The sequence below is a fragment of the Corvus brachyrhynchos genome, unplaced genomic scaffold, assembly GCF_000691975.1.
Source record: "Corvus brachyrhynchos isolate BGI_N302 unplaced genomic scaffold, ASM69197v1 scaffold95, whole genome shotgun sequence".
In the NCBI taxonomy this organism is placed as follows: Eukaryota; Metazoa; Chordata; class Aves; order Passeriformes; family Corvidae; genus Corvus; species Corvus brachyrhynchos.
In genome coordinates this window covers 2,140,519-2,154,168 of record NW_008238347.1, presented here as the reverse complement: position 1 = coordinate 2,154,168, position 13,650 = coordinate 2,140,519, and the positions used below count along the sequence as shown (strand labels likewise).

The window sequence follows — 13,650 nt, the reverse complement described above, 5'->3', positions numbered from 1 at the left end:
GGGTTTGTGACTGTTTGCTGTCACTGCCATAGTTACTGTTGTTTGTTTGACTGGTTATATATATATATATATATGTATATATATATATATATAATAGTAAAGAACTGTTATTCCTATTTCCCACATCTTTGCCTAAAAGCCCCTTGAGTTCAAAGTTATAATAACTCGAAGGGAAGGGGGTTGCATGTGCCATTCCAAGGGAGGCTTCTGACTTCCTTAGCAGACACCTGTCTTTCAAACCAAGACAACACCACTGTGCTATTAGTGCATATGGTTGGAATTCAGCCAGGATAAGGAAAAGCCTCAGTGGTAACTCTGCTTGTCGTCTGGATACAAAGGATGTCTGAATTTTATCTGTCACAAGTTGCAGTGCTTCACGGGCTTCTGGATTGAGTTTGTGAGGACATGTTAAATCTGTATCTCCCTTAAGCAAATTAAATAAGGGTGACAATTCCTCAGTGGAGATACCAAGGGTAGGTCTGAGCCAATGAACAGCTCCTAATAATTTTTGCAAATCATTTAGCGTTTCAATAGAGGTCCTCAGCACAATGGGCTGAGGAACAATTTTCTGTTCAAATAATAGAAACCCTAGGTATTTCCACGGTGGGACAGTTTGAACTTTTTCTGCTGCACTACAAAGACCAAATCTGTCAAAAGAAAGACGCAAAAAGGCAAAACAGTTCTGCTATACAAGAGTCATCTGCTACTAGCAGTATATCATCCATATAATGATACAATAGAACTGTTGAAAACTGTTGCCGCACCGGTTGTAAAGCACTTGCTACCACAACCTGGCATATTGTAGGACTGTTTTCAACCATCCTTGAAGCCCACCGTTGGTGCAGCCCGGAAACATTGCATGTCTAGGATCATTTTAGGAGACTGTAAGTCTGTTCAGGGAGCCATTTGCAACGTATGAATGATGCACAGTCCCCAGTCCTGGTACCACCAGCAACATTTATTGAAAGCGTACATAGCTTTTATAGTATTTCACTCCCGGGTTGGAATAGCGTGAGCCTGGATATCCAATAGTGTAACTGGTCATACGTCTGCTAACCAGTAATATACGTGATCAAGTCCCTAACAGCAACATCAGCCTTTCTTCCCTGAGACAAGTGCTTGTATAACAATTTCTTCTGCAAAACTACTGTGCTTCTGCTACTTGTTCCATTTTACATCTCTCCTGCCTTGACTCAATAGTCCTTTCTTTCTAACGAAACCTCTTTGTTCTCTTATTACAAGTTTTCTTTGTTTTCCTTCCCCACGCACAACACATCACAAAACACCATAGAAAAGGAGGGGGATCTCCCAATCCTCACTCAAAAACCCCCTCGGTGAGCGCCCCAATTCCACACCAATTTCCCCTGGGGACTCCCAGTCTCCCCACAACCTCCCCATCTCAGAGGGGGTCCCTGACCCCTCCAATGTCCCCCCTCAGGCCCCGGTTGGGAGGGGCTTCTCCTCTTCCTCAAGGGGACAGCGATGGCCTGAGGGGAGCACAGGGCAATGTTGGGGACCCCCAAACCATAAAACCACCTCAAAACCCCCCTTTTCACCTCAAATCATCCCCATTTCTGCCACACCCAGGGGGTCTTCTTCTCCTTCTATTCCTCCCCCTCCTCCTCCATGGGCGTGGGAGGGACACAGGGGGGACTGGGCTCCCTTCAAAACCCAACCCTCCCCCAAAACCCCACAAACTCCCCTTTCTCCCCCCAATCCATATTCTCTCCTTTCTCCCACTTTTTGGCCTCAAGGAGCCCCTTTTGCACCTCAAACCCTGCTCCCAAGCCCCCACATTCCTACTCTGCACCACAAATTTCCCCTTCTCACAACAGAAATCCCCTATCACCCCAGAAGGGGACCTTCTCACTACAGAAATCCCCCACTCACACCCCAAATCCCTCCCAATATCCCCAAATCCCCTCAATGCCCCCTCCCCTCCCTCGCCCCGGCCCCTCCCGTCCACCGAATTCGCACTAATCCTGCTCTTCCCACCCCAAAGCACCCCGCACCCCCCCCCCCCCCCCTCTCCCTTCTCCCCTAACCCGACCTCCCCCTCACATCCCCTCTCCACCCCTCCAACCCCCCCAGACTGCCCCACAACCACCCCGATCCCCCCCGACCCTGCCCGGGCCCTGCCGCCACCTGACCGCGCCTCTTCCGCTCCCTAGCGCCGCCTACCGGGGGGGAGGACCCGCGTCCCGCTGCCTTGCCAGGCGCCACTGCCTGCCCGGCCGCGCTCCCTCACCGAGCACCCCCGCTCCAGCCACGCCACGCCCCACCCACACACTCAAGGCCAGCGGCGTCTCCGTGTCCCTCCCGCATCCCCCGACCTCGCTGCCCTTGGCCACACACCTTCCTGTTCTGCCTCATCTCCGACACGAGAGCCCTGCTCAGCCCAGCCGGCTTTCTGCCTTCTCACTTTCACTGAAATCCCTTTTCAAGAATAAAACTACGATTTTCCATCTCCCCACTGTAGTCCATTTCCTCCCATCAGTTCTTGCCAAGAGGCCGTTCCCTTCCATGGGAAGCAAGGTGATAGGAATGTGACACGGCTTTGGATTCTCCAGGTCAGGGTCAGTGGTGTGGACCGCCAGAGCCAACAGCGCACAAGCGAACCCTCTGTGTGCTGGCACCACCCGAGAACTGCATGGCGAGAGCAGCTGGACTTCCAGGAACACACGATTGGACATGGAGATTTCCAGCAGGGTGGGAAAGGCAGCACAGGAGCTGATAACTGGGGCAGGAACAAGCTCCGAGGGGAGCGGGCAAAGACAAGGAAGCACCCAAAGCAGTGGTGCAAGGACTTGCTGGGGTCGTGGCAGTGTGAAGGAGCAATCCAGTGTGACATTGCAGAGTCCCTCTGGGAGAAATCCCAAGGCCACAGATTTTAGCTGCTGGGACTGGAGCATATTCACAGCAGCGGCTCCAGTAACTCCACACATCCCAACTTGAGTCCCCACAGAACCACTCACACAGTCACACCAGGTTTCCTCAGTGCTTCAACCCCAGGTTTGCCATGGCAGAGTCTCAGATGTCTTGTTCCACAAAGCCATTTATTTATGGTGCAGTAACACAGAAACAGCTGGAGCTGCTGAATCCAAGCAGGACCCCAAACAAAGCACCCCTGGACTCCTGTCATTTTTCCCACCATTTTCCCATTTTTATTCACATTTCCCACCCTTTTCCCCTCAAGTTTCCCACCACTTTTCCTCTCATGCTTCCCGCCCTTCCACCCCCTCACATTTCCCATCATTTTTGGCCTCATGTTTCCTGCCTTTTTTTCCCTTACGTTTCACACCTGTGTCTCCTCCCATTTCCCATCTTTTTCCCTCATGTTTCCTGCCCTTTCCTCCTCTCACATTTCCTGCCCTTTTCCCCTACACTACAAATTTCAAGTCCCCGGGCCCTCTCCCATCACACCCATACACCAGAGTGTGCAGCAGGGCAGAGCAGCTCCGGGCCAAACCCACTCAGGCACCCGTGACACGGGAGATCACAAAAGAGGGGATGCAACGAGGAGAGAAAACTCTCGGCGATAAGAATGACTGCAAGCACATCAAAGGGCTAAGGCAAAAGATCTGCGACACAAGATGTCTGAAAGACAGGGAACGCACGATAGACAAGTGACACAACATGCACCGGGACTGCTCTGCCCTGTGCACCTCGGCATTGTGATCAAATGTGAGACTTTATGTGGCCTAAGGGGCCGCTTCTTGGGTATCCCCATCTCCAGAGCTGATTCAAAAATCCCTCCCAGCAAGCCCCGACTCGATACCCCGCTTTCATCCCCTTTACTTATCTCTCAGATGTCCTGGGATGTGAATCCACCTGGGGTGCAAAAGAAGGCCACCTCACCATCCGGGAAGCTCCAGCCGTTGTTGGGCTGTTTTCTCTTTAGTCGGCTACAATTAAAAAAAAAACCAAACATCACTACAGGAACTTAGTGGCGCATCGGCCAAACCCCGACAATTCTGCCACTCACCATCTCCTAAGAAGGCCGAGGTCCTAGGGCCGCAGGCTGAGAGGCTGACGCCGTCATCGCGGGGTATACCTGGGTTAAGAGGAGACGAGGTGAAGCAGCACTGCCGAAACTTGAGCAGACCCTCGCTTCTCCTCCCTCCCTGACTCGCCGCAACTCCTCCGTCATTGCCAAAGGCTACCCGGACGGTACCTTCGAATGGAAAATGTAAATGCTTTATTGCAGAGTCCTGTAATACTTCCAGAGGGCTCATGAGGGCAGCGAGCCGGGACTGTCCACTGGTTGGCGAGGAGGTTCAGCATAATACAAGTGGACTGCCTAAAACACACAAATGACAATGGATGCTGAAAGCTTAGAGTACCAGAACTTGGCACCCAAGCAATAACAACTTTTTCTTTCCACCAGTCACCGCTTACCTCGCTCACTTCCCCTTGACTGCTGCTATCTGGCTTTATCTCCTCAAAACAAAGACAAGGAACAATGCTGTAACACAGCCACCATTTACACTTGCCCTGCAAACACAAACGGTGACTGACCTTCCTGTGGGAACACCCTCATCCAGTATGGGGCTCTCTGCCACGGATTTAACCTGTCTGCATCTGAAAGAAAGTGATGACAAAAGTCAAAGTGCTGCATGAGAACTTAATGGCTCCAGCCATCTTGTGTCAATCTAGGAATACCATCTAGAGGCCAAACTACACCCTACGCTACAAATTTCAAGTCCCCAGGCCCTGTCCTATCACACTCATATACCAGACTGTGCACAGGGCAGAGCAGCTCCAGGCCAAACACATGCAGGTACCCGTGACACAGGTGATGACAAAAGAGGGGATGCGACGAAGAGAGAAAACTCTTGGTGAAAAGAATGACTGCAAGCACATCGAAGGGCTAAGGCGAAAGACCTGTGACACAAGATGCCCAAAAGACAGAGAACGCACGATAGACAAGTGACAACATGCACCAGGACTGCTCTGCCCTGTGCACCTTGGCATTGTGATCAAATGTGAGACTTTCCCTTTATGTGGCCTAAGGGGCCGCTTCTTGGGTATCCCCATCTCCAGAGGTGACTCAAAAACCCCTCCCAGCGAGTCCTGACTCGACACCCCGCTTTCATTCCCTCTGTGGGTCATAGCCCTCGACTTATCTCTTGGACATCTGGGGATGTGAATCTGCCTTGGGCACAAAAGAAGGCTGCCTCTTGCTGTCCGGGAAGTTCCTGCTGTCACCGGGCTGTTGTCTCTTAGTTGGCTACAATAAAGAAAACCAAACATCAGGACACGAACTTAGTGGCATGTCGGCCAAAACCCAACAATTCTGCCACTCACCATCTCCTAAGAGGGCTGACCCACCTCGTTGCCGTGCTCCTCTGGCCTTCTCCATTTGTATTGGGTTTACATCCTATCCCTCTGCCTCTGCAAAAAAATTATTCATCAATGTCACTCCGACACACAGGGAAAGCTTAACCTTTCCTAAGTTCTCATGTGTCAAAGCGAACTGCCTAGGATACGACAACAGCGTGCATTAAGACGAAGGGCTAAAAAACTGCGAGACGCTGCCATACTGCCCCCCCTGAACCCCGCACAGACCGGCCACGGTTGCTCGGTCCGAGGTGTGACTCAGGTAGCGAAGCAAACCTAAAGCTTACCTGTAAAGTCTTCTTTCTATTCCTCCTACCCCCCACTCCATTCCACAGGGCAGAGCAGTTCCAGGCTAAACACAAACAACACATTATGCTACAAACAGCGTGACACAAGAATGATAAAAACAGCTCTCAGGGAGAAGAATGACAGCGAGGACTGAGACAACGCCAAAAGAGATGACCAATGGCGTGTCTAAGGAGCAGAAGACAAGACTGTAACAGAGTGACCTGTTACAAGAACTGTCGGTCTCGATGATAAAGACAGCTGCGAGACAATGTTCAGAACACTCCTCATATCCTTACAAGCCCCAGGAAATTACAACTCACAGCTGGAAAGGATGGACGGCAATACAGCCAGGAACAAGGACTCAAAAGATATCCGACTCGACGCTTCCAAGATGCGATTCCGAGACATGGCTGAGCCCCCCGGTAAAAGAACGGACGATATCAGCATCGTGCCGAGAGGCGATAAGGTCCTCAAGGGGAAAAGGCAGAGATAGCTGATCCAAGGGATCCCAAAGACACTCTAGACAACACAACACACTAGACAGCACGACACAGGCTGGAGCTGCTCTGCACTGCACACCCTACAGTTGCAATCAAAAGTAGAGCTGCTCCCTTTAGGTGTCCTCAGAGGCCCCTCAGAGGGCATCCCTTACCCCTGCACTAATTATTAAATCTCTCCCAGGAATTTCCAACTCACTACTCTGCTATCATCCCATCTCCAGGTCACAGCCCCCGACTTATCTTTCGGATGACTGGTGACATGAATCCACAGTGGACGTGAAATGAGTCCTCCTCAGCTGTCTCAGAAGGCCCCATGATAGCCAGGTTAGCCTCTTAGCCAGCAAGATAAAGAAAACCAAAATCAATGCGCAAGTTTAGGGGCGTATAGGCCGAATCCTACTCGCCATCTCCTAAGTGCATCCAGGTTGTCAAGTCTCCGGATTCGTCTCAAGTCAAAAGCTGTGGCCATTATTTCAATGGACACCTAGGTTAGCAAGGGACAAAGTTACACTGTGCTTCTGTGAGTGTGGTGGATGCATTCGTGTGCTTTAAGATACGTAAATACATCTACTATGCTTGAGGAAAAGCCTTAGGGGGCCCCTAATGGACAGCTTTTCCCACCATGCAGCCTTCAAAACCCCTCCTGGCACTTCCTAAACCAGTTACCCTGCTCACAGTCTCTCTCCCAGTCATAATCCACAACTTACCTATCGGAAGCCTCAATTTCAGATGTCATCTTTGACACAGGGCAAGTCCCTTTTGTGATACAATGAGCACACTGAAAAAATTTGAAGTTCTGTACTTGACACAACCCAGAAGTTATGATGCTCCTAAAAAAAAAAAAAAAGAGAACAAAAACTGAATTTAAAAAAGCACCTCACTCCCCTGAACACTCAGCCCAAAATCATGAGCTTAAATACTCCCTGTGTTCAATGCTATCTTCTTCATCATGTCTTCAAAGCCTCTGTTGCTTTAGAGGCTGAAGAAAAAGCTGAGATAAGCTGAAACATCCCCTTCATTGAAATAAGACAAAAGCTCTTATCCCAATCAATGCCAGAGAGGAAATAAACCCCTTTGGAAAAGGCTGGGGTTAATATACCCCTGGCCAGGCCTGCCTCTCGTTCCCACAATGCCCTGGAAAAGGGAGGAGGTAATTACCACAAGGTATAAAAGCTCTCAAAGCAGCTGTACCTGCTTGGCTCGTCTGACTGAAATTCAGTGTAAGTAAAGGGCTGGAGTAAAGGGCTGGATAGAGGAAAAAAAAACTTGTCAGGGAAATGATACCTTCTTTTTTACTACAGCTACATTGAGTGAAAGGGCAGAGACTGGGTAAGAAATAAAACTTCATGTTTTGGCAGCATAGATAGATAAGTGGGATAATTAGTTGCTAATTTGTATAGTTACACCTTAGTAATTACTAAGTAGTACTCCATGTATGACTAAGTAGGATGGAGAAGAATAGCAATTATATGAATGGTGTAACTCTCATTGGGACCTCTAATTAGGGCTATATACGTTACAAAGCAAAATTAACAGACTCCCGGGCAGTGTTAGGGCTACGCATGTGCCGGGCTTGCGTCCATATGAGATATTTCATACCAGGACACGGGTAGAAGTGCCCTGAAATGCAGATTTAAGGCCTTAAAAAGCTGAAAAAAGGAGAGCTTCCTTCAACTGAACCCCTTAAAGCGAGGAAACAGGGTGTTTACCTCCACTTAAGCTGATACAATGGCAAATAAATGGCTTCTCCCCTTTAATTTAATCCCCTAAGCTATTAGGAAAAGATGGGGTTTCCTCACTTTAAATATCTCAAATGATGGAAAAAGGGGGATTTTTCCCTCAGTTTAAACCCTTAAAAAAGGTTAACCCTAATTGGGCTTCCCCCTCAATTTAAACATTAGGATGATGAAAATGCGGGAGTTACCCTTAATTCAAACCCATAAAATAGCACTGTTGAGGTCTTCCCCTTCCATTTAAACTGGAAAATAATGGAAAATAGGGATTCCCTGACAGCTGATACCCTTAACAGCATAGAAAAGGCAGGATTTCCTTCAAATGATACCATTAAAGTTGCAGGGGAATTGAATTGATTCCCCCTCAATTTGGGCACAGACAATTACAGAAAAGGAAGCTTTTCCCCCCAATTTAAACCCTTTTTCTCCTAATAACCCCTCTCTTTTCTAGGGGCATTGTGGAGGGACTAGGGGCTCTGGGGAGGGACTGACAAGATAAAAGAGGAAAGTTGAAACTTTCCCCCTGGCACCTCACATGCTGCCCCGCCTGCTCAGCTGCCCAGGTGCCTCCGGCTGTTCCCTAGCCCCTGCTGGATGCTCCAGCTGTTGTTCCTGGAGGGACACTTGGGATGTCTCCACTGGCCTGAATGTCAGTGAAACATTGATATAGTTTATAAATACTCCCTCTGCCTGCTACTCAGTCTTTACTTGTGCATCTGCAGGGAGCAGATTTACTCCATCCTTTGATCCCGTAGCTCTCCGGCCCAAATGCTGGTTCTTGCGGACGCAATCTAAGCAGAAAACTACTACGAGTGTTCGCTTTTAAAGTAAAATTCTTATTACATCTGGCTGCACAATTAAAATAAATACTTGTATTGATGGTCATTGTGGGAATTTCAGAGGAGAAAATAACCATTTTGATAGCACAGATGCCATTTTGACAATATTGCATTCTCATGGGTTTGGGAATCCTGCCTGTATAAGACATCTGAAAATTGGTATTTTGCAATTTGATATTTTGAAACTGGGTCACTTCGATATTTTGGAACTTAATATTCTGCTATTTTGAAACTGAATTAATTTGGTATTTTCAAACCTGGTATTCTGGTATTTTGAAACTGGGTAACCTCGATATTTTGGAACTTGGTAATTTGGAATTGGGTTACTCTGGTATTTCTGAACTTGTTCTGGCAATTTGAAACTGGGTTACTTCGGTACCTCTGAACTTGGTGTTCTGGTATTTTGATACTGGGTTATTTTGGTAATTTATAACTTGGTATTCTGATATTTTAAAACCGAGATTTTGAAACCTGGTTTTCTGGTATTTTGAAATTTGGGTTTCTATTCTTTTGAAACGAGATTATTCCGGTATTTTGGAACCTATTTTTTTGTAGGCTGGTTTTTTGTTATTTTTTTTAGTATTTTGTAACAAGAGCTTTTAGTATTTTTGTAACCTCGGGGTTTGGTTTTTTTGTAATGTGTGCTTGGCAGGGACCTGGGGCATCCTAGTTGAGTCCCTTGGCTTCATTCGCCATCTTCCGCTACAATTAACCTAGCACGGGAACTGTTAAATCGCAGATTATACCATGAGACGCTTCCTGAAACAGAAATAAATTCCAGTTAAATGTCTCTTCCTACACTAACACCCGGCCCAGTTTAAATCCATACTTAGCCCAACTCTTCCTCGCCTCCCATTTCCCACCACTCTGCTCAGGGCTTTGCACCTCACGCTCTTTCCTCCCTCACTGGCATCACAGCGGAACATGGCGAGGTTTTGCCTGGCACTCGTGCTCTCCATGCTGATCTTACTGGGAACTCTTCTGCTTTTCACTGCACCAGCCACAACAATATTTGCTCACTAAAATAAATGCTTTCCACAATGAACTGCAGGTATGAGGGAACAAGTGCCGCACAGCAATATTTTTCAGCCTAAGGACAAGTACTTTCTAAGGTTTGGATCCTATTCCAGTGCACCAGAACCAAACCAATCTGCTTCTGCTCTGAAAACATCAGCAACACAAAACTGAGCTACCAGCATGAAGCACCTCGCTGTTCCTACCCTGCCTGTCCCTCACATTCTGCTTTGTTGTGTCCTACGCGACCACGCTACGGGCTGCCGGGAGCAAGATTCATCCCTGAGAGCCATCACACAGATATCCTTGAACATTCCAACCTCAATGCCAATATTGTAGGAACCTCCTGCATTCCATTCCCTAGTACAGCAACAAGACAAAGTCCTCACTCACCCTGGATCTTCAAAAAGTAGTGTACGAGGTTTAAACAAGCCTCGTGGTTTGAGGGGCACTGTCTGACCAAAAAGCCCAACTCTGCATCCAGATGAAATGAACACCACAAATAGATCAATGAACAACAGATGCACGGGACACTGTCAGCTTGGACCTTCAATTAACTCCGCCCCTGCCGCTGGATTGACACAGCAGTGGAAAAACACGAGCCCAAAGATCTCATGAGAGAGCGCAAAACATATTGAACACTGCTTCTAGAAGGTGCCACATCATTATTTAAAGGTGTGGCTCAGTTAAAGAGCAATACCAACAAAGCCCACAGACAAAAAGCCTGTTCTCCAAGAACAGAGCTGTGCACTTCAATTCTCCTTTCTCCAACAATTCCCACCAGACCTAAAGCTGACACAAGAAGCGCTCGGTGCCCACAAATCTAAATCCAGACCTGGCCCTCCCTACACCAGCAAGTCCAAACACACAGTCTCAGACAATTTACATTAATTCATACCTTACATTTAGGACACAGCTCCGGCTGCAGCACAAAGTCAGCGCAGACAAATGATCCCCAGGAGCCGTGGAATTTTCTGCTCCTCCTGCAATAGCGTTTATGGCTGAACAGTTCAGAAAAAGGCCTGAGCACACAGGACTGGAGAATAAAGACCAAGCAACAACCCCTGTGCTTGGAAGGGGCCTGGGGCATCCCAGTCCAGGCTATTGGCTTCTTTTCCCTTTTATCACTGCAATTAACCTGGAATGGGGACTTTTTAATCCATCCAGACAATCGACACATTTCCTGAAGCAAATCCTCCACATAAATGGGAAGTACAGAAAAGCTCACTGCCACATTCAGAAACCCTTCAGCAAAGCACTTGGAAAAGCAAAGCTGTATGGGATTACCTGCAATGCCAGGGAATTGAAGTGAAGGTGGGAAACCAGCCCACGGCAAACAGCTGCCACTGCTTCTCACTCCAGTCACTACACAAGCGCAGCTTCCCTGGAATTTCACGCTCAGCGTCTCTTCCAAGCTCAACAGGGGAACAAACAGGTACTCCAGCATCTCCCTCCTTTGTACTTTGGGCAGCACAGACCCATCAGGAGGAATTGCAATCCAAGGGCAGATCTAAACATGGGACTTCTGCTCGCCACTCCCTCTACCTTTTCTCCAGCTTAGCCCTGGGCTAGGAAACAAAAGACAACAAACATTTAAAAAACATCCTTGAGGTGTCTTGAGGATGCCCAGGCCTGGGACACAGGCCTTCCCACCACCCTCTTGGCCTTTTCCCAGTCTGACTAACTCTGGAAATGTGCACCCAAACCCAGGTTAGACAGGTTGGGGTGTGTTCTGCACACCAAAGACCACAGCCCCAAGCACCGGGAGCCTGAAGATGCTCTGGAGTACAATTCACAGCCTCGGTGAACCCTGCCATAAGTAAAGCAAAGGGGTTTTTCCTCCTCTGAGAGAGGAAAATGCACAACAGCAAGGGCTGACCGAGCCCTTGTGGTCAACTGTGTCACTGAACAGGCTCACTCTGCTATTGTAAAATACTACAAACCCTGTGGCTCTGGGGTTCAAAAGTTAGTTTTAGGTCAGCAAAAAGCTCTCCGGCTGGGACAATTCACTGAATTCACTGGTAGATCCCAAAATCTGTTTTCAAGTTTATAAAAACCTACACAAAAAAGTTCCGAGCACACTGGAATTAAAGGTGCTTCAGGCACAGGTTCCCTGAACTCTGGGAAAACTGTCCTGAGTCTGGCTTTGGGCTGCTCCCCCTGCACGCTGTGTTCTCCAGACCAACCATCCTGCCTGGGAAGGCCAGGGAGAAGGGAAGGGGCATTGGAGGCCCTCTAGGAACCCCCAGCCCCACTGCCAGCAAGCAATGACACTGTCAGTGCCTGCAGCCCTCACTCCAGTTTGTGTCAGTGGGTAATTCCTGATGTAGCACTTAGAGATATAGGTAAGGGGTGGCCCTGGCAGTGCTGGAGCAGCAGTTGGACCTGATGGTCTCAAAGGGCCTTTCCAACCTCAGGGATTCGATGGGACACCCAGTGACTGGCCCACCTGCACAGACAGGCACGGGAAGCTGTTACACACAGATTAAACTGCCATGAGCCAGAGCACTCCAGGGCATCCTCGAGAGCGTGCAGAGAGCAGGAAAAAAGACACAGTTACAGCACCGATCCTGCTCCATGCTTTCCCACTGGGGCATGAACACCATTTCATCCTAATCTTGAGAGCTCCAAGGAAACTAACTATTGAGCTAGCAGTGAAAATGCCACTTTCCTGACACTCCTGGCCCAGAACTGCACTCCAGCAGGTTTCTGTGGGAATCTGAATTACATGTGCAGTTCAGAAGCTGCACATCCCTAAACCAATCCCTTGGGAACATGAAGCTTTCCACATGCATTTTGTACTTCAATGTGTACTTTCAGCACACTGGGACAGCTTAAATCAGAACGGGGTACTTGGTGACAGCACAGCATTAGATCAGGGACATGAGGAGACTCACCAGACAACATTCACTATGGATTCTCCATTCCCGTCTTTCCAGCTGCAGCATCCTCATTTCTCAAAGTTCTGTTTCAAGGACTCCCCTCAGAAAATGGATCGCTGGTCTCAGTAGCAAGTCCCCAAGAGCATTTTTTCTCTCTGCAAACAGCAGGCATGACCAAGGAATGACTGAGGACAGGTTCTGTCATAGGAAAAGCAGAGGATTGTGATGATTAAGACAGCTTTCCCTGTGAGGGCGCCAGTTTCTACCTGCCATCCCTGAGCAGCTCTGCCTTGGTCCCACCTGCCTGCTCCGAAACACTTCTGTGGGGTTTAACTCCTGCTCTTTGGATCTGCCCATCCCCACTGCTCCAACAGGCAGCACCGACAGCACAGCAGGGGAACACCTGAACAGGTACAGCCAGGGGCACACCAAGGCCACCAGGTCCTGAAGCACAGCTTCTTGTGCTTCAGGGCTTCTGGTTTTTGGTACAGATTCACTGGAATTTAACCTCATAAAAGTCATCTGTCAAGACTTGACAATAACTCAGAAATTCCGGTGTGTCACTGCACCACTGCGTCACAGCTACTGTACAAGCTGTGAGAAGCAGTGAACAAACCACGACCTAACAGATAAATCAGGGCACCTATTCAACCAACAGCAGCTGCAAGAAAGGCATTGAGGCAGCACCTCACGAAACTGCATTAAAAGAAATGCCAACACCTTGAGAATCGCTTTAGTGCTAAATACCTAAAGCAAAGCCAAAAGTGGTTTTCAGACACTTGGGAAAAGTCCATCCCGTTTTACCCAATCTCTGGGGCTTGTTTCCAGCCTGCTGATGTTCATTTCCCAGCTCCCACGTGGCTGCCAGCATTAGAGCTGGTTCCACACACAGACACACGAGGCTGCTGTGAGTTGCCATTTCAGCAGTTCCTGGGAACGTGAATACCACCCACATCTCCCACCTTGCTCAGCCAAGAGCCCATCCGGCACTCACCGAGAGCTGCTGGGAGCTGAAATTCTCCCTGCTCCCCCTGCCTGGGAAACCCTGCCTCCA

At 48.6% G+C, this 13,650-nt stretch overlaps 1 protein-coding gene across 1 annotated transcript in view; it reads right to left on the bottom strand.

Moving 5' to 3' along the window:
* Nucleotides 1-588: 588 nt before the first annotated feature.
* The window catches only part of LOC108446956, a 20,730-nt gene continuing 7,668 nt past the window's right edge, over nucleotides 589-13,650 (bottom strand). Inside the window, exons 4-12 of the mRNA XM_017735220.1 lie at nucleotides 12,612-12,751; nucleotides 11,002-11,282; nucleotides 10,613-10,697; nucleotides 6,836-6,958; nucleotides 5,308-5,394; nucleotides 5,127-5,230; nucleotides 4,519-4,581; nucleotides 3,986-4,174; nucleotides 589-647 (exon numbers count right to left, since the gene is read on the bottom strand). Of these exons, the coding sequence (XP_017590709.1) occupies nucleotides 589-647; nucleotides 3,986-4,174; nucleotides 4,519-4,581; nucleotides 5,127-5,230; nucleotides 5,308-5,394; nucleotides 6,836-6,958; nucleotides 10,613-10,697; nucleotides 11,002-11,161 (870 nt within the window). The 5' untranslated portion in view covers nucleotides 11,162-11,282; nucleotides 12,612-12,751. The remainder of the gene's footprint in view (nucleotides 648-3,985; nucleotides 4,175-4,518; nucleotides 4,582-5,126; nucleotides 5,231-5,307; nucleotides 5,395-6,835; nucleotides 6,959-10,612; nucleotides 10,698-11,001; nucleotides 11,283-12,611; nucleotides 12,752-13,650) is intronic.